Source organism: Syngnathus floridae, chromosome 8, assembly GCF_059516105.1.
Source record: "Syngnathus floridae isolate MCC-2025c chromosome 8, RoL_Sflo_1.0, whole genome shotgun sequence".
In the NCBI taxonomy this organism is placed as follows: Eukaryota; Metazoa; Chordata; class Actinopteri; order Syngnathiformes; family Syngnathidae; genus Syngnathus; species Syngnathus floridae.
The window spans coordinates 5023085-5046795 of record NC_142420.1 but is presented as its reverse complement, the minus strand read 5'-3'; the positions used below and the strand labels follow the sequence as shown (position 1 = coordinate 5046795).

Sequence of the window (23711 nt, the reverse complement as noted above, 5' to 3'; positions counted from 1 at the left end):
TTGCAACTTGGCGGTGTTGTTCTGTTATAAAAAAAAAATAATCTTCATAAGAATTTCCACATGACAGCGTCAAACTCTCAGGGAGTGGTAAAGCAAGATTAATGGTCATCTTGCTTTAACACTTACAAAATGTAAATGTAAGAACATAAATGTAAGAAGTGTGGGGCGATTGCAACATCAGCTTGTTCCTCTAATCTTAAATGGTATAAAAGTGAGATAATCAAACGATCATCACAATGACTCACGAATGCAAGGGAGTCTCGCTCATATTTGTCCACATCAGTGCTATGGTTCCAATCGTAGGCCGGTCATGATGATAAATAACTAGTTTTTGTTTTTTATTTGTTTACATGTTCTTGCATTAATCTCAAAAGGAGATTGGTAAGAAAACATGTATGAAACATGAAGTTAATGCACATCATATGTTTGTTTCTCTGCTTTCTTGAAGATCATCTTTCAAATGTCTGAAGTGTTTCCTTCTATTTAATAATATTAGTTTTTGATTTCATGATGCACTTCAAGATGTTTGGCATGGATAGAGGAAGCGTCTTGACCAAATATTTTGCTCCGAATATTTTCTGAGACTGATGTCCTTTATGGAAACAAGAAGGCTATTGATGTAGAACAAGAGAAAATGGTGAAAATGAGTCAGCAGAAGGTCATCCTCCCCCTGCCCCTCCATCGCTGCCTCCCTCACTAATTCATCTCGATTCTCACCTATTAAGTGTGTGCTGATGAAAGACGGAGCACATGGCACAAAACAAAGGAGAGTTTCTTCCAGGCGAGGTAAACAAAAGGCCCGGCCGGGATGATGTAGCCGGTTTTCCCCTCCGACACAAAGCCTCGCTCACAGGAATCATGGATTCCACGGACTTGACTCAACCGACACCCTCTCCTCCGCTCCCCCCCCTCCATCCAGTGGACTCTCCCAACAACCCAGCCGTTTGTTGCTGTTGGGTGGGAAGTGATGTCAGCAGGGGATGCACCACGCCAGAACCCTGCCTATCTGATGTCACTGCGTTCATAGACGACAAGACACAACACGGTGGGGCCTCTCTGGATTGCTGACTGATGATTTTTTTTGCTACACAAAGACTGACAAGCACCACAAATGCATGTGTATGAAATGAGTGGAACGGCAAGATAACCTTATAGTCTAAGCGACATTCCAGTGGTTTTCAACTTGGATGTCAACTCGGATGAGGGCTTTCTGTGGTTTCGCGATTCCGACTGACGCAACGTCAGAAGTAATAATGGTTACCGGCGAAACCACACCAACGTTATTTGTCTCGCAGAGTATCAAGGCTATGTATGCACTGATAACATAATGTGACCACATCTATTAGAGAAGGCCATGGAGGAGTTTGACAGGGGATTAGACCTAAACGATTACATTCCCATAGACTAGACTGAAAAATATTTTAGGAGCGTTCAAGTCCTTAAAAGCTGTCGGCATCGCTTAGAACTTGTGGAGCAACAACATTAGGGGTGGGGATCTTTGGGCAACTTACGATTCGATTACGATTCAGGGATGATGATTCAATTATTGCTTGATTCAATATTTATAGTAGCAAAACTTTTCAAGTGTGACGGATGAAAAAAATATCCTATGGTCCCTGGGCTTCTTGAGATACTTCTTATGTCCACCACTATATTAGATGGAGTGGTGGTTCCCTCGCCTGACTGATAAAATTCCCAATCAGCTATCGGTCATTTCAACATTTCTTTTGCAAAGTATGCTGTGATTCTTAATGTTTTGATGCATTTCTCTATCAAACTGTAGAACTTTTAAATTTGGTTGAAATCAGTTGTACTTTTTAAAAATCCATTGGCACATTTTGGAATTCTTGGCCTAACATGGAACAACATATTGTAAGACATTAATTTTCTGTTCCACTTGACCTATTTAGGCTCTAGTCAGTTCATTTATTTGCCTATTTATAATTCGAAACCAAAACAAACAACGACACGTCACAGCATTTCTGAAGGTTTTTGACAACGAATTTCTGAGCTATCTTGTTTCTGGCATTAAAAATATATAGACTTGAAAAATCGAACAAAATGGCAGAGCACTGATACTCCAGGACAAATGATACGCTTGACAATAATCAATAAAACTATCAAAACAATGATAACGCTTCTCGAAAGACAAATTGAGTGAGGATGAGGGAAATATCACGCCCTCTCAGAATCCCGCCATCGGAAAAGTAACCTTCGCTGTCGCCGATGGGAAGCCGACGGTTTCCCGCTGCAAAGTGTTTGGAGAACAGCCTTGGAATCATAGCTCGGAACAGGGGATCAAACGGCGGTTTCCCACGGAAACGCAGGCCGCTGTTTTGTTGACCCAGCTGTGCACCCTGGCGCCCTCCCAAGCGCAAAAACCTTCTCGCCAGATTGCAGCGTCATCCGATTCCCCCGCCAGTGCTCAGACGAAACGGACTCTGGAAACTGGAGTCAGGTGTTGGGGAACCACCAAGACACTTCCAATGTACCTCAGTGAAGATTGTGTAACCATCTGGATAGTAGATCCTGAATTGTTACAACGGCAATTATACAGAATATTATTGGGGAAACAATCTTGAAAGACGCACGTACGTCTTTTGTAATAATGAAATACGTGTATTTCCTATTGAGATTACAAATCAATGTCATCGGTTATAGAAAATAGATTTTGCAGGACTATATTTTTATGCAGAAAGGAGACCACAGTCGAGTCCTCACCTGCTCTCAAACTAGTAGTCCAAAGAAACTTTCCCAGATTTAAGTGGATAACTGGTCACAATATTACTTAATGGACCGCCATTGCTCATCCCACATGAGGTTTTTGTTAGCCAACAAGTACATGACACATGTCACTGGATACGTGTTGGTCTTATAGTGGTCAGTTTAAAAGTGACTCCAAGGGAATAGATGATGACTGTTTTGTATGGTATTCAGTGGAGGATATGTTCAATTTAAATTATATTTATAAAAAAAAGACTAAACTTGAAAGTCCAGATGACCAGTTACAATGTGCAACTTGTACACAATTCCAGTACAATTCACCCACAGCTCTATTTTATCACGAGATTGCTAATATCCATCCCGCTATCTTTGCAGCGTGAATTTACAAGTGGTTAGCATGTCTGCCTCACAGCAAGTACTCAAGCTTCCTCTTTAAAATCATGAATCCTAAACAAGACAGAACAGAGCACATTTAAATATATATTGTCTTGCATTTTGGGGGGGGGGACTTTTAGATCAGAACCCCCAAGCATTGTGTCACACCTGTATACACCTACCATAGTAGCCAGTCACTGCATGTTATTGTACTTTATGGAATGTTGGAAGGAGACTCAAAGTCTATGCAAAAAAAAAAACTTTAATTTGAGTTTTAGTGTATAATGAGGATGCACTGAAAGAAGTGTTGTTGCACAGATTTTTGGAGTGCATAAAAAATGTTAAGTGTCTATTCAAACACTTTTAACTGTGGAATTTCATTTTTAAATCAATATCTCATGTATGCAGTTACAGTAAGAAAAAAAATAAATCAGTGCCTTGCTCTTAATACAGTTCCAATTTTATTACTATGTGTGGGATGGAGCTTGACAGTGTGCCTTCTGTGTCACCATTTAAATTATTTGTCAGACACATTCCTCGCCTGTTGTATCATCCCGAGGTAGTCTGCAATTTACCGTTTCTACCTTGTAGTCATTCTTTTTCTTTTTCTTCCTGTTTCTGTCTCCCTTCCCACTTTGTCAAACAGACACTTCCCTTTATGAGCGTTAGCTTTTTACACGTCGTACGGTAATTCTAGTTGTCAAATTACACAGCAACTGACATGTTGTTGCTGTCTGTTGTTGAGACCATCTTTGATATAAGATCACAAGCCTTCCATTTGTTTTGGCACCTGTCGGGCAGACAACTTTCTCATCGACATACTTTTACATGCAATTACAGCATACTTGACAGCAGTGCACCAATGTTAAGTGTAGTGGCTTTGGAATGACAAGCAACAACAAGCTTTGCAATAAACCACTTCACAAACACATTCCCGACAAGATTATTTTTAGATTCAGTTGGGTTCATGTTGGCAGTTAAAACTTGGCATGAATGTGGTTAATCAATTTTAACACCTTGATGGATTAATTGCCAACTATTTGATAGCATTCAACTATTCTCTTTTATTAACCCTTAGAGTACATATATATATATACCCACATATATATATATATACATATATACACACACACACACACACACACACACACACACACACACACACACATCCCTGTGAATATATATATCTATATATATATCTATATATATAGATATATAGATATATATATACACACACACACATCCCTGTGATTTTATCCGTTTGATAAATAAAAGCAAAACAATTGCCACATAAGAGCTTTATTGTCTGTTTTTTTTTTTTAAATAAAACACTGATGTCAAGCTTACAAATGTGAATTCACTATTCAGAATTGTCACACAGAGAGAACTCTTTACCGCACTCAATGTGTGTATGTGTGTATATATATGTACACATAAATATATATATTTTATATATACATACATATATGTATTATACATATACATGTATACACACACATGTATACACATATATATATATGCACACACATACGTACGTATATTATATATATATATATATATATATACACTATATATATATACACATACATACTACGTATATATATTATTCATATACACATAATTTATAACTTATTAAATATCTTTATTTGGCAGAACTTAACAAGTAAGCTGGAGTAAATACAGACTTTGTGTGTGGGTGCGTGTTGGGCGGGGGGAGTACACAGTGGATTACAACAGCAGCAGCTATTTAACAAAATTTTGCAGGTGCACATCTAGCCTCCAGCAAGCACAAACACAAGCTGGAATATTAAGGGAATAACTTTGTACACAGATATTCTGTTTTCACAATTTCTTATAGATTCCTTTTGACTCAGCCTTACTGCAAGCTTAATTTATAATACTTCACACCATCTTCATAGTAAATACAGTGTATTTTTTATAGTGCATTTTGTGTTATATTTTTGGCGTAAACAAAGACAGTTTTAGATTGATATACTTAAAAAAAAAAAAGACCATTTTGGTCAGCAGCCTATAGAGTTGAAGCAGGAACTTCAGGCGCTTTCAAAAGAATAGCTCGAGCCATGCACGTGACGACGAAACGACAGATGCAAAGCAAGGCTTATATTACAGTGTCTCCAACAAATGTATATATTGGAAATATGTCTTCGCTGTCCGGCAGAAATCTCTTGTGTACAAATTTGATCAAGTTCACATTTTTGCACAACATAATACTATTAGTCAGTACTCTCATAGGCCTGCCTTTCTTTAAAATAATTAAAATGTCGAAATTAATTTGCTCACTTTCACTATACAATGTTTGTTAAATTATTTCCTTAAAGTATCAGTTAAGAAGAGGATTCTGCCTGACAGCGACGTGTTGGTTAAATGATTTGGGACTTTGTGAGGTTTTACCTGTTTTTATAATTGCACGTGGGCCATATCAAATGCTCTGGGGTGGGGGGCATATAAGGCCCACGGGCCACAGGTTGCCCATCCTTGTCATCAAAAGTGCTTCTAAGTGGTTCGGCTGTGGCTGTGCAAGCAGATGGAATCACTCGGGGAAGTTGTGGTCGTCCCTCCGTGATATGACTTATCTATTCATCCTGTGTGTGTGGTTAAGATCCACGTTATCTGCGTCAATAGACCTTCCACGATTAGGACACAACATGGATGACCCACTCTGAGGTAAATTTGGCATTATTAAAGCCACGAATGACTTATTTAATCTTATGGCCTTGGGGGGGAAAAATACTCTTTACATACTGATTAACCTGGTAAACACAATTCACACTGGGGATGGGAATAATCAATTACATTTTTGATTGATCCTTAGAACTCAGTGTGTGGAATGAATTAATTGTGCACTACATGAACGTAAGCATTTGATTCCATCTTAACTTAAAGGAGTCTCAACTAGTCTTAACAGGAGCAGGTTTGTAATCTAAATGAAGCCTTGACCATCATCATAAGCTTCCACGTTTGCTATCAAAAGAAAGTTATATGTCTGTTTAAAGAACTTCCAGCATAAGTCTGTCATCTAAATACTGTTGAGGCCCATCTGAAGTTTAAGCGAGTGCTATCTTAAGTCTAAAATTGTTTGCGGTCTAAAGAAATCTGAACATGACTGTCAAGAAGTCGCTTTGGCCATTTAGTCTCAACTTCGAGATTCTCCCATATAAATAATAATCAAGGAATGGAGTGATGCCCAGCCCTAATGGTGATTGTTGCAAGGCAAGCCACATATTTTAAGATTCAATTCGAATATAGGTGGAGAAACCTTCGCATTTTTGTTCCCTGTTGCTGTATGGAAACAAAGTTAACAGGTCAAATGTCACCTTTGGAGGTAGCAGTAACTGAGGCATGATCATTTATGCATCTTGAACATTGATGGCGTCCGCGTGTAAACCAACTTCTCTTGCCCTATTGTAGTGAAAGCAGCTGCTTATGTATGAAAGGCAGAGTGGCAGATCAATTCGGAGGCATTTTTTTGTGGTAGTTCTATGTGAACGAGGGTAAATGTTTCAAATAAAGGGCGTGGAGGAAGTAACAACAATAGAAATACTTCATGGAAAGAAATACAGGTTTTCAAGATGCCTCCTACACTGATAATGTAAGGGTGTGGTGTTCCTGTAGTTTGCGTGTGTTCCTGTCACATGTGGAAACACCAATGCAGCCAAGGTGAGCTGTGGATGTGATGACCTCATGGGGTCTGGCAGCCATGGGGATCCCCAAACAAAAACACACATTAGGCTTGTTCGCTCTCGGTTGCAAATGGCTGCGCCAGGAACAAACGGGATGGGTCCTTCGCCTTCCGTTTTAGGAAAGTGTGAGATCGTTTGCTAGATCAACACGTGCAAGGATACTGGAACAATCAAACGGTGGCGAAATAATACGTCATACGTGTCAGGCGCGCAATCAGCTCTGACAGCGCCCTCTGGTGGAAAACGGCGTTGGGAGCGGTTTACTCAGAGGAACACGATCTAGATATTTTAGGTGTGCTCTAGCAGCCACTTGAAGAGGGGAACACGGTGAGACTCTCTTCCCGACTGGGGGGTCTCATCTCTGGGCTGAGGCTGAGCTTGGCTCTCTTCACAGTAACGCAACAGGAAGTGAAGCAGGTCTCCCACCCTCCACTTCCTCTCACGCAGCCTTTGGACCACAGCCGGCAGCTGAAACCACACCAACAATTTCACTTCACTGAGAGTCAAATACTTTGTGTTTGCAAACGTACTAATAGAAAAATCAGGAACTGGGGAGGCTCTGGGGATTTGCGAGAATTGAAATTGCAATATTTTTGCCATGATGTTTTTTTGGCAGGATGCACAACACTGCTGCTCTAAAAATACATCAGGTAAGCATTAGCTGCTTTACTTGGGGGGTAGAAATAATTGAAAACCAGTTTTTCATAACCTATCTTTGTTACCTGCTGGAGCTCCTTGTCGGGACTCAGTTGGATCATGGGGACGCCGGCAATGGAGGCCGCCAGCCACTGCAGCAAGCTCCTCAGCTGGGTGTCGAGGGTCACGTGTTGAGGGCTCCGTCTGAGTTTGCGGATGTCCGAGTTCAGGATCATCAACAGAGTCCTGGAGGCTTGGACCTGTGTTGTGTCCACACACAGAGTTCCTGCAATAAGATGAAACATCAGAAATTTATAAATGCAGTTCATTAATATTTACCCGTCACATTAAAGTGAGGTTTAAAATGAAAAGTTGGATATTAGGGGGATCTGAGAAAAGTAACAAAATGGCAGGAAAGAAGGCAGAATGGAAGAAATGATGCATGCATCAGTGCGGTGCAACCACGTCAAAGTCTTATAAATTGCTCATCATTCGACACCGTCACCTCATGACCTAAGACCAGATCATCTTTATTACTGTTCAGAGAACCTGTTTACAACACGTGGAATGACTTGATTTTTTTTTTCATTTATTTGAGAACTGACGGTCATCTTCAACTGTATGCACTTGTGTTTTTCCATGGAAGATTTTAAATAGACTTGAGCGGTTAACTATTTAAGGGAGAGTCAATCTTTAAGAAATAAAATGGAACCTTAAGTTAGAAACTTAAGAGGTAACTCGAAATGTTCAGAAATCCAGGCATGGAAATGCAATTAATCTGCTCCTTATTTTGTGTATAATTTTTTTTAATCATAAATATAAATGAGACGTCGCATCGTCATTTCCAAAATTTGCTACGAATTTCATTTGATCTTTTTTTTTTTTTAAATCGTTTTTCTTATTGCCTTGCTCACGCTATCACCAGCGAGTGCTTTCTCAGTGCATTTCATACAGTAGGTAACTCACTCTACTTCAAATAGTTTCAAAACAACATTTAAAGGCAAAAGAATATAAGACACTTCAAAAAATAACAGAAGCATTTGGATTGCACAAGCAGAAGGAAGCAACATCTTGCAAATGTTATTGGAAGAACATTTTCCGACTCCAAACGTAGGCTCTCCGGGGGTCTGTATTCAAAAGACGAGACAGACCCCATCAATTTGGAGGACGCGTAGACATTATAATCATGTGTGAGAGGAGTGCGTAGACGATGAATGAACGAACGTCAGTGTGTCTGACTTGTACTACGGGGGTGGCAAAATCCCCTGCTATGACACACACAGACAGCATGGCAGGCTGACGTACACAGCCCAGATCGAGTCAATGCGGATGTCAATGAACGCTGAGAGTAGACTAGACTCAAATTAGAAGCACTTGGCCCATTCATTTATCAGTGCTGCTTTTATGGCACAATGACTAATGTTTGAATGAATGAAGTGGATGAAGAGGGGACTTACCACTGGATTCCTCTTTGACCTCAGTTTCTTTGTCCTCTGTATGGTCACTGTTGGAAAAGTTACAATGAGATTGCAAACTGGTTACCATTGAGAGTGCAACATTTTTCCAGTACGCTTCCTGTTTACTTAAGTTATGGTCATGTTTAGGAGGAAGAAGACGGTTTCTCAATTCTGAAAATCTTCAAACCACTCATTGTGTCAGAGAAAGAGATTTCAAACAGGCTTGGACTTACCAAATAATGAGACTCATTACAATGTGACTACGCTGGTTCAAAATATGGGGAGAGAGAGGTTTTGTTGTATGCATATTTGTATTGGTACTTCTTTTGAGTTTTTGGAACAGATCAAGGGACACACAAAAGGAGCACTTACCGTAAATTTCAGACTAAATTTTTTGTTGCAAATTTTGAACCCAGAATCACGAGTTTTAGCTGGTGCAGCTTATCGCCCGGTGCGCTTATAGTCCAAAAATTACGGTACTTCTCTGTTGTTTCTGGCATTTTTTTTAGCATTAAAATTAAACAGTTGACAATACACAAACGTTTAGCAGTCAAACAGCAATGATCTAAGCAAAGCGTGATTAGGTCGAAACAGAAAATTGTTTGCTTTGACTGTCAGGCAACTGAATACAAAGCAATTTAAAAGACGCTTCTAAAATCACACAGTAGCTACTTCAACACGTGTTCACTCAGCTGATAGTCAGCTACGACATTTTTGAAATTCCCAACGGGCACCGTTGAGCTTATATTTGGCCTAAAAGCACCAAAAAGAAAAGCTCAAAAGAAGGTTCCATTGTTGGGGTATGGCTGCAGACGACTACCCAACTGGCTTTAGTTACCAGAAACAAATCAAGTAACATCTGGAGCTAGTTCCAAGGGAAAGACATCTGTCTATTATGTCGGAAATTGCAAGTGGGGAAAAAAAACAATGTGCAATGGCCACGATGTGCAATATGTAAAAGGAAAGCCTTCCTTGCGTGAGAATGTCACTGCAGTATGCAATCAAACTGTCAGCGAGTCTGTCAATAGTTGAAGAGATGGGGAAGTGCTCATGCAAAAACACCAAATTACAATTGACTTGGGATGAGTTTCGAAGGGTGACTAGTCGAAAGCCCCTTTCAAAATTGAAACGAGGAATCAAAGTACATTCTTCATGGTTTCTGAGGTTGTATCAGATGCATAACTGGGCTGTAGGAAAAGAAATACGGCTTTCAGCCTGGAAAGGTTTAACATCCGACACTCTCTAAAACTGCTCTGTTTTGCGGGAATTCCATGTGTGCTTAAAGTGCTAAAGAAATGACGATGTGAAAAGGAAGATCAAATTATGGCAATCACAAAGCTATGACAAAAACATCTATGATCCTGTGGTGACTTGACTCTTAGCCTAATACCTCAATCCAAAGGGTGTGAAGGGTTGATGAGTATAAAAATAGTCCACACTAAACCAAAAAAGGGGAAACACCCAAGAGCTATTTTGGTGTTGTCTACAAACATCATCAAAACACCAAGCGAGGGATTCCCTTTTTAGAAAAATAATGCTGAGCTGCAAACTGTCAAATCCAGGCCACTGAGGTTGTTCAAGTATCTGTGGGTGACTCGCGCTATTTTTTCCATTCGTTTGCCACCGGTCTATTTCTGGGTTGTGATGCACCAACAGAAAAATATTTTGCTAACATTCTCCTCTAATAGGCGACATTAATCATATCTTGTTGTTGTAGCCCTCAGGCAAAGACACAGCGGAAAAATCTAGACTCTTTTTTTTTTTTATGAGCAAATAGAGACAAGTGGGAACAATTACAAATACTGTATATGTTTATAGCTTACAGTATTCCCGACTGTCAGAGTGCAGGTATATATTTAATTATTTGTGGGGTAGTAGATTGATAAGACCTTGTGCAGAAATTTAAATTCCAAAGGGGTTCACATTCTTTTTTCCTCCCTTTGTAAATATCAGAGTAATATTACAGAGCAAGTCACTGTGTTAATTCCTTTTTTGCAGGAATTGCTAAATCTAAATACGACTATTTGATGGTTACTGACCTGTCTGAAGGCGAGGATGACATGTGTTCTTCAAAAGGCTCCCCCTCCAAGCCAAGACTGCTCCAGCTGCTGCTGTTCCCATTGCTGCTAGAGAGAAGAGGCCAGTGATGTACCACTGTCATAAGGCTATTGACAATCTCAAGACGGGTTGTATTATAATCCTCATTATTTCAAGAATATTATGTTAGTTGCTTAAATAAAAAATAATCTGTGTAGTTAGAGTGGCTACTTTAATTAAAACTGCTTCAATTAAGCTACATACTGTATTTTATTCATGTCGTTAGACTGGATGACATGGTGGGAACATTTTGATTTAGTTTATCATCATGCTCCAACACCCTTTGAGGATGAATTCTATTTTTCCTTTCATCTGCTAAGCGGAAATGGTCACAACAGGCTTTTAAAGGGAGTCTAATGAATCACACACGGTGGTGGACTTTGTTCCTGCAGAAACAGTGCCTGAAGAGACAAAAGCACTCCTTTAGACACACCTTTTGAAAATATTATGATACATTAACTCAGCCTCCTTGACAGTCAAGACACTGTGTTCCTTCGATATCTTGGGAAAGGATCTCATTGTCAGGTTTGCTTCCATAGAGATCCTTTTGACAAAAAAAAATTGGCAACTGGTGTGAGAACATGTCAAAGGACGAATAATCAAGATTGACCTGATCCCAAAATCTCTCTGGAATTTACAGACATTGCAGTCCCCCCACCCCATCTAAAACCACATTTGCTTTGAGATACATAAATGCATGATAACTACAGCTACATGAAATCTTTTAGATCTTAGACCACATATATGTTAAAATGTTCCAATATAATTGAATAATTTTAGTTAAATAACAGGAAATGGTACAGCAAAGTCCAAGCAAAACTATATATAAGATTTTGAGCTCGAAGAGGGAAAACACCCTTTTCTGTTTGGGGAAAAAAAATAAAAAAATCTGGACCAAGATGAAGCCTTTTGTTAAAATGTTGAGTGCGTATCCCAATTTTCAATTCACCATTTAATACAATGATGGGTTGACAGACAAATCTATGCTAACCATACTTTAGAATATACATCTTTCAGGATGTATACCTGTCACTGAGGTGTAGGAAGCTGCTGTTGTCATCTTCGAAGCTAAGGTTGGACCAGCTGCCCACACTGTCGTCCCCGACACTCAACTGCTGGGATACAGTGGACTCTGTGGCTTCCCTGCCCTGAGAGCTGCATGCAAAACATAGCAAATTGAGAAGGCATCAAAACATAAATGTCAAGGTAGATAAATGCTTTATTAATCTCTAGGGAAATTATTGATTAATATGAATTATTTTACCATGAGTTCTGGAAAAATGTGACGTAGGAAAAGAAGTGCTGGATGGTAGTAACGTTGACAACAAAACACAAAATGAGGGTGCTCAATTATAAAAAAAATATCCTCCTTAAAAAAATCCAGGTAATTAATGAAAAACAACAATAACTTAAGTTTGTGACCTCTACTGCCCACACTGCTCTTTTCATAAATATTCAAATTGCACTATTTATTTATTTGCTTTTTTTGAGGAAAGTGACGCTGTTAGAAACATCATATTAATTTTGTGCTTCGACTTGGAGAACATTCCATACACATATAAACATAAACACATTTCTACCAACAAACTTATTCTTCAAAATCTATCATCCGAGTTACCAAATTCTTGGTGCATACAAATTCAGTCTTGTCGTTCGTACCTGACACTGGCTGATTGGCAGACATGAAGTGCAGAAGTCATGATCTCAGCAGTGAGGCTCTCAGCGTAGCTGGTTCCATCATGGCCGATACCACTGTCTGCGTTAAGGCTTGTGTTGCTCAACTCGCGCTTTGCCTTCTCCATTGCCAAAGACACCATCTGCTCTGCAAACGCCGACCTGTGTTCCAGGTCAATATGGATTTTAGGAATCTCCAGCCCAGGGACACGCTCTGGCCTAGTCTGATACTCTGGGCACTTTCTCCTCTTCTGGTGGTGATGCCGACTAAGTTTGGTGCAGTAGGGACACTCCAAGGCTTGACAATAATGGCAGGTCTTCGGTCCATCTGTGGGACCGGGGGCAATGCCTTCAGACAGCTTTTGGGTGTGTGAGTGTCGGTCTGCGTCAGGAATCCTCTGATGATCTTGGGATGAATGCCCTACTGAAGCCAGGCTCATCTTTAGAGTGTCATTAACAATTTTTCTTGCGTAGTGCTCGATGACCTGCATCATCTTATTGTTGAGGCCAGGATCAACTAAGCTTCCAGTGCTGTGGTAATGTCTAGCCTTATTGTCCTTGGAAAGTAGAGGACAGGAGAACGAGTTCCTAATCAGGCTCTCTGTCATGTTTTCAAGTTTGGATTTCTTATAAAGACAAGAGTCAGTGAGAGACTTTGGGAGGCGTCCAGATGATAGACGAAGCGTTTGTGTGACATCACAAGTGATATTGTATGCCAAAGATTCTGCAAAGTTCACCAAATCAAAGCAGTCTTTGTGTCCCTGTTTTTCTCTGCAACACTGTACGTCCTCACAAGAAGGACAAACGACTGAGTCCACCATGGCAGGTGAGACCTCACTACCCGATGACATCCATTCATCTGGTAACGACTTCGAGGGACGAAGGCGGGAGCTAGAAGATCTCTGCTTAACCTTGCGACTAGCATGAGCTAAACCTTGTTTGATTGACCGGTAGGCCAGACGACTAGCATACTGATCGAGGACTAACTCCCGACTGCCTCCCTCCTTCTTTAGCACCCTAATGAGATAGCCGGCGTATTCGTCGGTCACACTTTCGCAGCTGGGGTATGTCGAGGACAATCCTGAGCTGGAACTACTTGACATTGAGGCAGGTGAGCGAAAAACAGAAGATAGCAGATTGGTGGACCATTGCTCAGCCACCCTTTCGACCCTCCAGTCCCTGTTCTGATCTGTGCCAGGAAGAGAGTTATGTTGGTGGTGATGCAAACAGGCTGATCGAGGACGATCAACACTTCTTCTGGGAGAACCATGATATGAGCACTGTTGGACAGAGCTCACCATCTTCTTCACATCATTGATGACTTCCCCAGCCACCTCCCCTGCATACACCCACAAGGTGTTCAAAGTTTTCTCTGAGAAATGAGCCACACTGTCACGTCTTCTCTCGTCCATAACGCTGGGTTCCCCAACTTCATCACCGGCTCCCAGAGTGTCTATCTCCGTTGCCATTGAAACTATGTGACAAGCCAACTGCTCTGCATAATGGAGAGCTTCCTTGCTGGAAAGCCTGCGAGAGGACAATTGTCTCACTTCCTGTGGTAGACCTTCTGACTCAACTGATTTGTTGGTGCCACTTAGACTCGGGTCTTCTGGCAATTCTTCCTCCTCCTCATCCCCATTACCATCTACCTCTTCGGAAAGAGATCTCATCAATTTTAACATAAACTCGGTCTTGTCTGCCTCTGGGCTGTTTTCCGTTGGACCAGGGCCAGTCTCAGGGTGATAGTGTGGAGTTGGAGGAGGTGTAGCTGGGGAAAATTCTTTGGCCAACTTGCTTTTTAATTTCTTGGAGAACTGCTTGATTTGTTTCTCCTTGGATACTTCACTTGGCTGCTGGGGGGTAGATGGAGGAGTGCCAGGTGTTCGACCAGGTTTTTTAACCGAGTTTGGAGATGCGTCATCCCCGGGGTGAGACATCTTCTTTTGTCCAACCTTCTCTGTATTTGGCACATGCAAAGTGTCCCTTTGACTAAGGACTGTCTTTGAAAGGAAACCAGCGCAGTCATCAAAACTTTTCTTCACTTTAGAAGAGCTTACAAGCTCACAAGCTTCAGTCACTAGCGTGTCCACCATGTTAACAGAGAAGTTTTGAAATTGTGACTTTTGATGGGAGCAGACTTTTGCAGAGGTGGTGGTTTGAGTTTCTTGGCTGCAGATGTGACTTTGCATACATGTAGTGTTATTTGAGGAAATTATTTTAGGGCTACACTGTGAGGTATCTGTTAGGCTGGAACCATGATGGTCTTCAGAATCTTTTAGACAGGAGATAGCTTTTCCAGCTTGGGGAACGGGGATGCAGCTGGCCATGCCTGACACAGTGAAAAGAGCATCCTTTACTTTGCAGGGGCCACTGTCTCCCAAGGTCATTGGAGCATCTACTGAGGTTGCATTGGAAAGCTGCTGGTTAGCAAAAGTGCTGCTGGTGTGGGCACTCAAATTCTCAGAACTAACGTAACAGATGTTGTCTGGAGAAACACTGATGGCTGCTTGGCTAGTAAAGGCAATTTCAGCCTGAGAGAGCTCGATGAACGCCTCTTGGATAACCGACTCGGACAAGTCTGAAGCATAGGAAGTAACAATCTCCTCCTCCTCTTCTTCTTCCACGTTCTCCTGGCCAAAAAACCAATCACTGGAGGTTAGAGGGGTCGACGGGTGAGAGAACTGACACACCTCCATAATACCTTCGAATATCAGCTCTTCAGCTAAATCTGCTGCAAACTGCGTAACTGTGCTATGGAAGATCTGCTTTTTTACAGTCAAGAAGTCTTTCAACGCACCAGATACCGCCTCCCCAACCAGGAAATTTGCTAAGCCATTCACCGCTCGCTCTTTCAACACATAGGCCTGCCGCATGCCAATCTCATGAAAGGCCATCTGAAATACTGAGGAGGTGAGTCTCGCAGCTAGGTGACACAACGTGGTGGTGCAAGTAGACACGCCTTTTTGAAGGTCCCGCAAAGCACTGCCCAGGCTCATATCGACAAGGTCAGCAGCAAACCGCTGAATACCATCCTTCAGAGACTGGGATGTCTTCTGCAGCTTGGCCACCGTTACAGTCTCCTGGATTTCTGACAGCCTCATTGTGTAGCCTGAGGGGTTGGTGAATTCCTTGTGGCAAACACAACTCAGATTCTTGTTGTCATTAATGTCTATTGCGGATTGGTACCCGCAGACAGATCCAAGAATTTCTTTCGAGAGACTGCTGGCAAAGTCCGAGTAGGTCTTATACAACGAGCAGAGATCTTGAGGTTTCCTTAACTCTGTGCTGTCGCTCCCATCCTCACTTCTTTTCCAGAAATATTCCAGCACCCCACTTGAATCTACCAGAGGAATAAAGGCAGAGGAGCTGATGGGACTGAAGAGTGGACCACCGTTGTCCTCAGAGGGACTCTGTACTGGCCGTGGAGAGTCAGCCATGTCGGACTGAGGTCCGTAGGGGGAGCCTGGTTTAAGAGGAGTGGGTTTTTTCACATTAGCCGGGAGAATTGGTTGATCAAAGCAGTGAGGATACATTCCCTTTGTTGAGTAGCCTTGGGATACGTATTTGGAAGTGGAACCACCAGTACTAGATTCCGTGGTTTTAACGTGTGTGGTTGTCCCACTTTGATTATCCATTGGAAGCGTCAGAGTGCCACTCTCTGAACTGAAGTCGTCCAGGTCATCAAATTGGTCAAAGCTGTCAAAGAATTCACTCACTTCAGAGTCAGAGTCTTCCACCCTCTCTCTGGGACCTCCTGGCACCTGAGGGATATCCAGCTTGGCCAGCAAGCTCTTTTGGTAGCCCACCTCATCCAGGAAAATGATAGGGCTTGGGCTGGAGCAGTCAGATTCTTCGGATTCACTGTTTTCAACCGTTGATGAGGACAGACGAGCTCCAGGACTGCAGTAAGTCCATTGGGTATCCATACCTGAACACCTCTGCACTGTGACAGAAACCTCTGGGCCCGGCTTGTGCTTGGCTGCAATTTTTTTTGAAGATGAACTTGTTATTATGCGGGAACCTGATAGTTCTTTTCGTCTCTTGTGGGCGGGCACTGTCTGTGATGCCACATCATGTCTTTTGGAAGGGCGATAAGCTTCAGGTGGCCACAGCAGTCAGACGAGATAAAAGAAAAAAGAAAAACAAAACGTAAGATTAATCCGCTATTACACCAAGGTTTTCAATCAACTTCCATTTTCTATCAGCTGCTAAGATCACATCCATCTCTATCTAAAAGGGCTTCTTAAGCATTAAACCTTACAGGGGTTCTCTCCCATTTCATCCTCCTCGAGATTCTCCAGCGCAGTGACAAAGTCATCTTCGATGGACGAGATGGACTGGTTGGTGTCGTCGTCCTCCGACTGCCCCGCCTCGCCCCTGTGGATGCTTTGCAACTCCAGAGCGTAGCGGACGCCGGCAACGTAGCACCCAAGAAGGCCTGTCAACGATGTGACGCTGGCTGGAGGTTGCCCACTGACACCAGGGTTGTGACGTAGCACACACACGGCCTTTACCCAACACTTCATGTTGAAGGTTTCAGGGGAAAATAAAAGTGTTTTCTAAGTTTAAAAGGGGACTGGTACTGGATTTGGCTATTTTGCATGCAGTGACCATTTTTTTTCAACCTACTTGAGGCCTAGTGTCCCTGTGCTCTGCCAGTCTAGGAGATTCTCTGAGCAACTGAACTTCATTATTTCTTAGGCCGTGAATGTGGAAGGTTCTGAGCATCTCGCACAGGCCAGCGGGAAGGGATGCCAAGGCCTAAAAGAAGGACAAAACACATAGTTGCACAATAGATCTATTGACTGTCATGTGCAAACAGTTATCCCGATTACGCAACATCTCAACCAGTAGCTCCCTTTCATAGACATGTGAAATTGCTTCATCAGAGTCACAACAGAATCACACAACATTTTGTTCTGCTTTGATATCAGTTGTTAGTGTCTGACAGTTTAAGATAGATGGGTAATATAATATTTACCACAATGATCTTAATATCGCCAACAACCGAACAACGTTTTGCAAATATTTGGTGGATGACATCATACGTGCCAGTGTGTGGTGTGACTTGTGAATTAGGCCGACTTCTGAAAAAAGATGGCTTGGACAGGCAATGTGAGTTACCAATTGTAAGAAAGTATAAAAGTACCTGATCCACAGCATCGTCGCCTTCACTCTGACCAGGTAGACAGACAAAATGAATCTGAAAGAACACAAATAAAATGGTTCATATTAGCTCAGAGCATTTAAATGTTCTGCATGTGCTATAACTGCATGCTTGCATGAGACAAACCTCTGTAAATCTTATGCTGTCGCTGGATGGGAGGTCCAGGTTGATACTGCAAAGATCTTTTTTGCTTCGCAAGAGGCTCTTGACAAACTGCGCTCCATTGTCACGCACAGTCTGCACACATAAGTGGACGGTCGTGGTTAAGATGTCAAATGGTGAAAGAACAGAACACAAGTAGTAGTTACCAAGTCCTGATATAGTGTGTTGGCAGGATTTATTTCACAGAAAATAGCCTGGGTCAACTGTACAGTAAATAAACAGGTTGTTTAAATTGACTGGATGGATTGGTCAGTCTTTTTGTTTCTGTTTTTTTTTTAACTCACTGATTAACGATAAGCTCTAAAATCCTGATTGTGTAAGGCCTACATTTAAGGGCATCTTAAAATGTTGAAAGCCTGCCAGTTTTCATAAAGTCATTTGCCCCCCTGAAAAATGGCATAAATTCTGGTCCCTCACCTCTTTTCTGACAAAGGCCTTGGACTTCAGTGGGGCTCCCCGAATACGCGCACAAGCATCCATGGCGACCAGGGGAGGGCTGCTCACCTGCAAATAAAAAGTGTCCTTTGGAGGATGAAAATATCCTGAAGATGTGATGTGAATCAATTCTAACATCATTACATATTTTAAGAAGAAATATGTAATGACGTGTTTGAAGTTAGAATTGATTTTTGGTTTCATTTTTAAATGCAATATACATTTACAACCTATTTTTTGGGGGCTGCAGTATTACCTTCAAATTAATTTGTTCCATTATTTATAAATATTTCAGGAATAATGGTACAAGCTGCAAAGTTGAATGTACTATTGTCTTAATTGTCTTTATTATTAATTTGGACATTGACAAAGCTGTAAGCGAATTCTGGTTATTTTAAGAGCAGCTTACTGGTGCAAGATGCCCCAATTTATATAATATATATCAATATTTATCGTATATATCATATATATCGCAAACTGCATTTGGTGCTTAGTCGACTAGCAAAATAATTGTTTGTGACAGCTCCGAATTATAGTTGTAATTATTAATTTTATGCATTGTGTGTTTTGAAAGCAAATACAGAGCGACTAAAATGTTTCGGCTTAGTTGACAAATAAATATTTTATATAAAGATCAGAGCTTGTTAAATATAGGCAAAAATGGTTGAGAATATTTTTGTTGATACTCCATCAACAGCACGCAAGTTATTTAAAAAGAAATATTGCTGCATCTTGTGATCGGATGGGAAACTATTTTTTTTCTCCTTGCTAACTGGTGATTGGAAAAAAAAAACCTGACTATGCAAAGTGTGAGTCTGCGTAAACTGGACGGATGTGAATTTCCAGTTAATTTAATAAGCTTCTCATAAATATGTAAAGGAAGGTTGTTACACCCTGGCCTCATACTGACTGTGGATGCTGATGTTGTTTCACTATCGCTTGAAAACCTTGCATTGCTAAATAGCTGTCATATGCTATATACACATTACAAACAAAGTACATTTAAAAAATAAAATAATCGGGTCCATCTTGGTGGTTGACAGGCTGTCAATCAAGTGAGTTAGCAGGGATGATAATAATAGGCCGCAGCTAGCGAGCGCAGTGATGTCACCCCAACGCCACAACTAGCAACTTGTGAGAAGACGAGCGTCATCGCAGACGAGTCAGCAAAGACATAAACGATAGCGACGATGTGAAAAATATCGCCATGATCATGCAAACATGTAGTTTACCTCTGCAGCTCGGTGATGTTGTCAGACTACCAGCTCTGCAGCACCGACGCTAACCACTGTGCAACATTTGAAAACAGAATATGAGTTCGGTATTTTTGAAGACTTCCCCTTGAAGGCCAACACGAATGAAACGTCGCCGGCAGAGTTCACCCTTATGAGACTAGTGAAATTATTTTAGCATCATAAAGTGACACAAGGTTGAATTGCAATAAATATATGAAACGTGACATCGACGTTTTTTTTTTTTTTACATAATGAACGGAAAAGTCATGTGAGGATCACTTTTACAGAGTTCTTTAAACGCAACTGAACTCCCCATTCCCTGCGCAGAACTGCGTCTGAGACATCGTCAATCGAAGGCCGATAAATGGAGCAATTAATCCACACGGTCAGTATTAATACGTAAAATAATTTTAGTTTTAACAACTTTGTCATTATTTATTCATTATAATGACATTTTATAAAAATAATGATCACTTTGCTATGAGTAATATAACATACAGATTTATTTTTAATTCATCTGTTTATTTAAAATAAATAAATAAATAAATGTGACCCTTGACCACAAAAATCTGCCGATCCTTGCTCTAAGCCAAGGGTCACACCAATGTGGTGCCCATGGGCATCAGATAGCCCCCAAGGACCTCATGAGTAGCCGGTGGGCCTGTTAAAAAAATACCTCACCAGTGATGGACCATTGGGATTTCCTAGGAATGTTGTTGAAGTGATTAGTAGAAAATGTGAACACTGGCATTTACAGAAATATGTTGCATATTTATAGGTATCAGTTTCCTAATTGTGAGAAAATAATTAACATGATCAGTGCATTAACATAAATAGAATTATTAATAATAGCATAAAGGTTATTTGAGCAAGCGTGCTTTTTTAGAAGTGTGTATCAAACCGGTAGCCCTTCACATTAATTATTATCTAAGAAGTAGCAAAATGTTGTTGCCCCATGCTTTTAGGTGTGATTGTGAATTATTTGCAAACAAATACAGTATCCCATCATCTTTCATTCCTTAATCCTTCTGTGAATGTATGAATTGAACATAAATGGCATCAAAAGAACTTGCAAACGCCAACAAATGTATTGATTTAGTCTTTTTTAATGGAAGAGAGATATGTACTGTATAGGTGGCCTCTTGTAAGGCACCCTTGCAAATTGTACAACAAATAGCTGAACCATGTATTTATATCCAGAGTACAAAAATACACATCTCAGTGACTTCAAATCCGTATATAATAAATATAACTAATCATGCATTTTCTAACCATAAAAAGGCACAAAAAACAGTCACTTAGTAGTCATAAAAAGTATTATTATTATCATTATTATTATTAATAAACTACTTTTTACCCAAATCATTCAATATAGCAATACGGGTGACAGACAACATTATATTCAAAATGTGAGATAACACAATGCACGCATATACCTTAGGCAATAAATACTTTTTAGATGATTTATACTTACAAATTAAAACCGTAAACATAATGTAAACAAATGAAACTCCCATCACTATTTTTTTAGCCTTATGACAGGTCCTTTTGCATGATTGGTTTGGACAAAACCAGGCAGTTTGCAGCATTATTTACAGACAATATAGAAAGATGGCAGCTTCCACATGGTGAGCGTTTGCTTGCCTTCGCATTGAGACCAAAACTCGGCAGACACTTTAAATGCATACATATGTTGAGAATTAAAGGCAACTAAACCACAGCAATGCAACATGGAAAATAAAAAAAAGTCACATATAATTTTGTAGTTAAGTTTTTATCTTTGGCCTATGCTGAATAAAATCTTATTCTGTGAGTCAACAGGAAGAAATATCCTGTCAAAATAAAATAAAACACCATATATGGTGTTTGTACTGTTTTAACCAGAAAGCAATTTGAACGCAATTAGAATACATGGCGACCCTTTTTATGGTCTCTCTGTATCAATGACTTTCACCTTTTTGCAGGTAGATCTGGAACAAACAATATACGCACCCCAATAAACGGGGGGCTCACTATGTTTAATAAAATGTGAAATAAGTGAATGAGGAAAGAAAGCAAACAAACAAAACAAACAAACAAAGCTGTTGGACAATTGCAATCAATTTGGCCCCATTTTGGAGGATAATTCGGAAACTGAAAATCAGAAATAATAGGATGAATAAAGCATAGTAAGACGTTTGGCAACTGTAGCAATATCTTAAAGACACAAATTACATAATATCTAAAGTGTTGAGCCTGTCCACTCTTATTGACTAACGAAATCCAAACTCGTCATGGAAGCACCACTGGAAGAAATATGTGTGTGGGGAGGAAGCTGTTTGTGCGCCATTAAAAACGTGTCAAAATATTGCACCACCGTTCCATCACGACAGCATTATCACCATCATGCACGAGACAAGTGTCACGCAAATCACCGTGTTGACACGCGCATGCCATGTCAGTCACTTACTGGAGGGCAACACTTAAGAAACATGGCTTGCATACACCGGTATACTTTACTGTAGAGCTAGAGATAAACTGTATTTACAATCTTACCTACAGAAAGAAATAATAGACCCTGTAATGCCACCTGTTCTAAGAAACTAACATTGGTTTAAAAATAAAAAAAGGAAAATGCCTACCCACGGTGTTCTGCAGGATAACTTATAAACTGTCTTTGTAATAAAAAAAAGTATTTGCATTAGTGTTTCACAATGTGCTAATTTTCAAAAAGTTGAGGTGAGCTGTTAATCATAGAGCATAAGAATTTGCGCTTGCATTAGAATAAAAAAATAAATACTGCATTTCCTCATATAGAGACCGGAGGCAATCGTTTTACTTAATTGGAGAGAGTACCACACATCTAGGGGTGATTTTGGAAATATTAAATAATAAACGTAATGTAAAAAAAAATTCCTTGGGGCGCAGACATGCCATGGTACAGATGTGCGCTTTGTCATTTTAAGGCAGTTACGACAGCGTGACTAGCGCGTCCCATTTAATGAAAAAGAGAGGAGCTGATTGGATTGGCCGTGATAGAGGACAGCTGTGACCATTCCCACATCAGCGCAGACCTTCAGATACGGCTTGAGAAATTACAAACACAGTCTACGATCTGATAAAGTTTTTTTTTTTTTGCTCATGATTGACAAATTCTTAAATCTGATGCCATGTCTGTTCTGTCGGGTTCATCTTATTCAAGCAGAATTAGCAATTAATTCGGGCACGGTGTCTATTTGAGGAAATACGGTAACGAGCAAATTGTTCAAGGAAACCTACTGGTAAAAAAAAAAATGTCTGTTCAGACTTTTTCTGTAACATTCGCTTTGGTTTCCCATATTTTCCTCCATGGCAAACCATGTGGACTTTTGTCCCTAATAGCTTTAAAACCTCCAAACGATATCCTCCTATAAAGCACTGTTGAAGCTAAAAATAGTCAAAAGATATGGCACTCAACGCAGAACTTTGACACATCATCGTCATGCAAGCGAAATAAACGAAAATATCCCTCACTCAGTAGTCACAAATGGCACCGCTAATACTGACTTGTAGAGTTAATTTGTTCAAGTGTTACGACAAAACTTGAAAACACTAAATCATGCAATTAAACCTTAAACGAGCAAGCGTGGAACATGCCGTTGTTAAAAGAAGCACCGGGGCTCCTAAAACTTTTTTTTTTAAAACAATATCACCCAGAATGACATCTCCACTCATGGAAGTCCCGCTTTTGCTACAAATTTGTTATCACAAGTCGAACAACAAATCTGTTCAATTGCATACCTGTGTGTGTGTTTGTGTGTGAGACATATGGTTATTGTCAAGGAAATGGCTTTTTGTGAAATTCTTCACACCCTTCCTTCCTCTTCCTCAACCGTGGCAACGTGCTTCACGGATGCGATTGCCATCTTGCCCAGTGAAGTGAGGGGGAACATCCCCTTTTGAGAAGCTTCTGCTTCCAGGTTAAAGATCGACCATGGAGGCCTTGGCCAGGTCCTTAGTTCCCTGGAGGATTCTCTTCATATGACCCACTTTCGATATCCCCAGATCCTGCAGGATCAAAAAAAGAAAA

At 40.6% G+C, this 23711-nt stretch overlaps 2 protein-coding genes across 6 annotated transcripts in view; both read right to left on the bottom strand.

Annotated features, from left to right (window-relative positions):
* Positions 1-4720: 4720 nt before the first annotated feature.
* akap11 (A-kinase anchoring protein 11) lies at positions 4721-19864 on the bottom strand. Of its 4 annotated transcripts, none has more exons than XM_088382279.1 (13): positions 19661-19864; positions 18411-18497; positions 17958-18068; positions 17814-17867; positions 17294-17425; positions 16926-17184; positions 12650-16760; positions 12017-12145; positions 11424-11534; positions 10933-11019; positions 8894-8940; positions 7523-7722; positions 4721-7268 (listed from the first exon to the last, which is right to left on the bottom strand). In XM_088382279.1, the coding sequence occupies exons 2-13, from the start codon at positions 18471-18473 to the stop codon at positions 7089-7091; spliced, it is 5484 nt and encodes a 1827-aa protein (XP_088238405.1). In that variant the 5' UTR covers positions 18474-18497; positions 19661-19864; the 3' UTR covers positions 4721-7088. The 4 variants fall into 4 exon arrangements, with proteins under 4 accessions (XP_088238405.1, XP_088238406.1, XP_088238407.1 ...); XM_088382280.1 differs by having other exon boundaries at positions 10933-11016; XM_088382281.1 differs by lacking the exon at positions 11424-11534 and having other exon boundaries at positions 19661-19863.
* Positions 19865-20753: 889 nt separating this feature from the next.
* dgkh (diacylglycerol kinase, eta) overlaps positions 20754-23711 on the bottom strand; it is a 36951-nt gene continuing 33993 nt past the window's right edge. For both annotated transcript variants that reach the window (XM_088382284.1, XM_088382283.1), the window contains one exon: positions 20754-23689. In XM_088382284.1, coding sequence (XP_088238410.1) covers positions 23603-23689 — 87 coding nt within the window. In that variant the 3' untranslated portion in view covers positions 20754-23602. The remainder of the gene's footprint in view (positions 23690-23711) is intronic.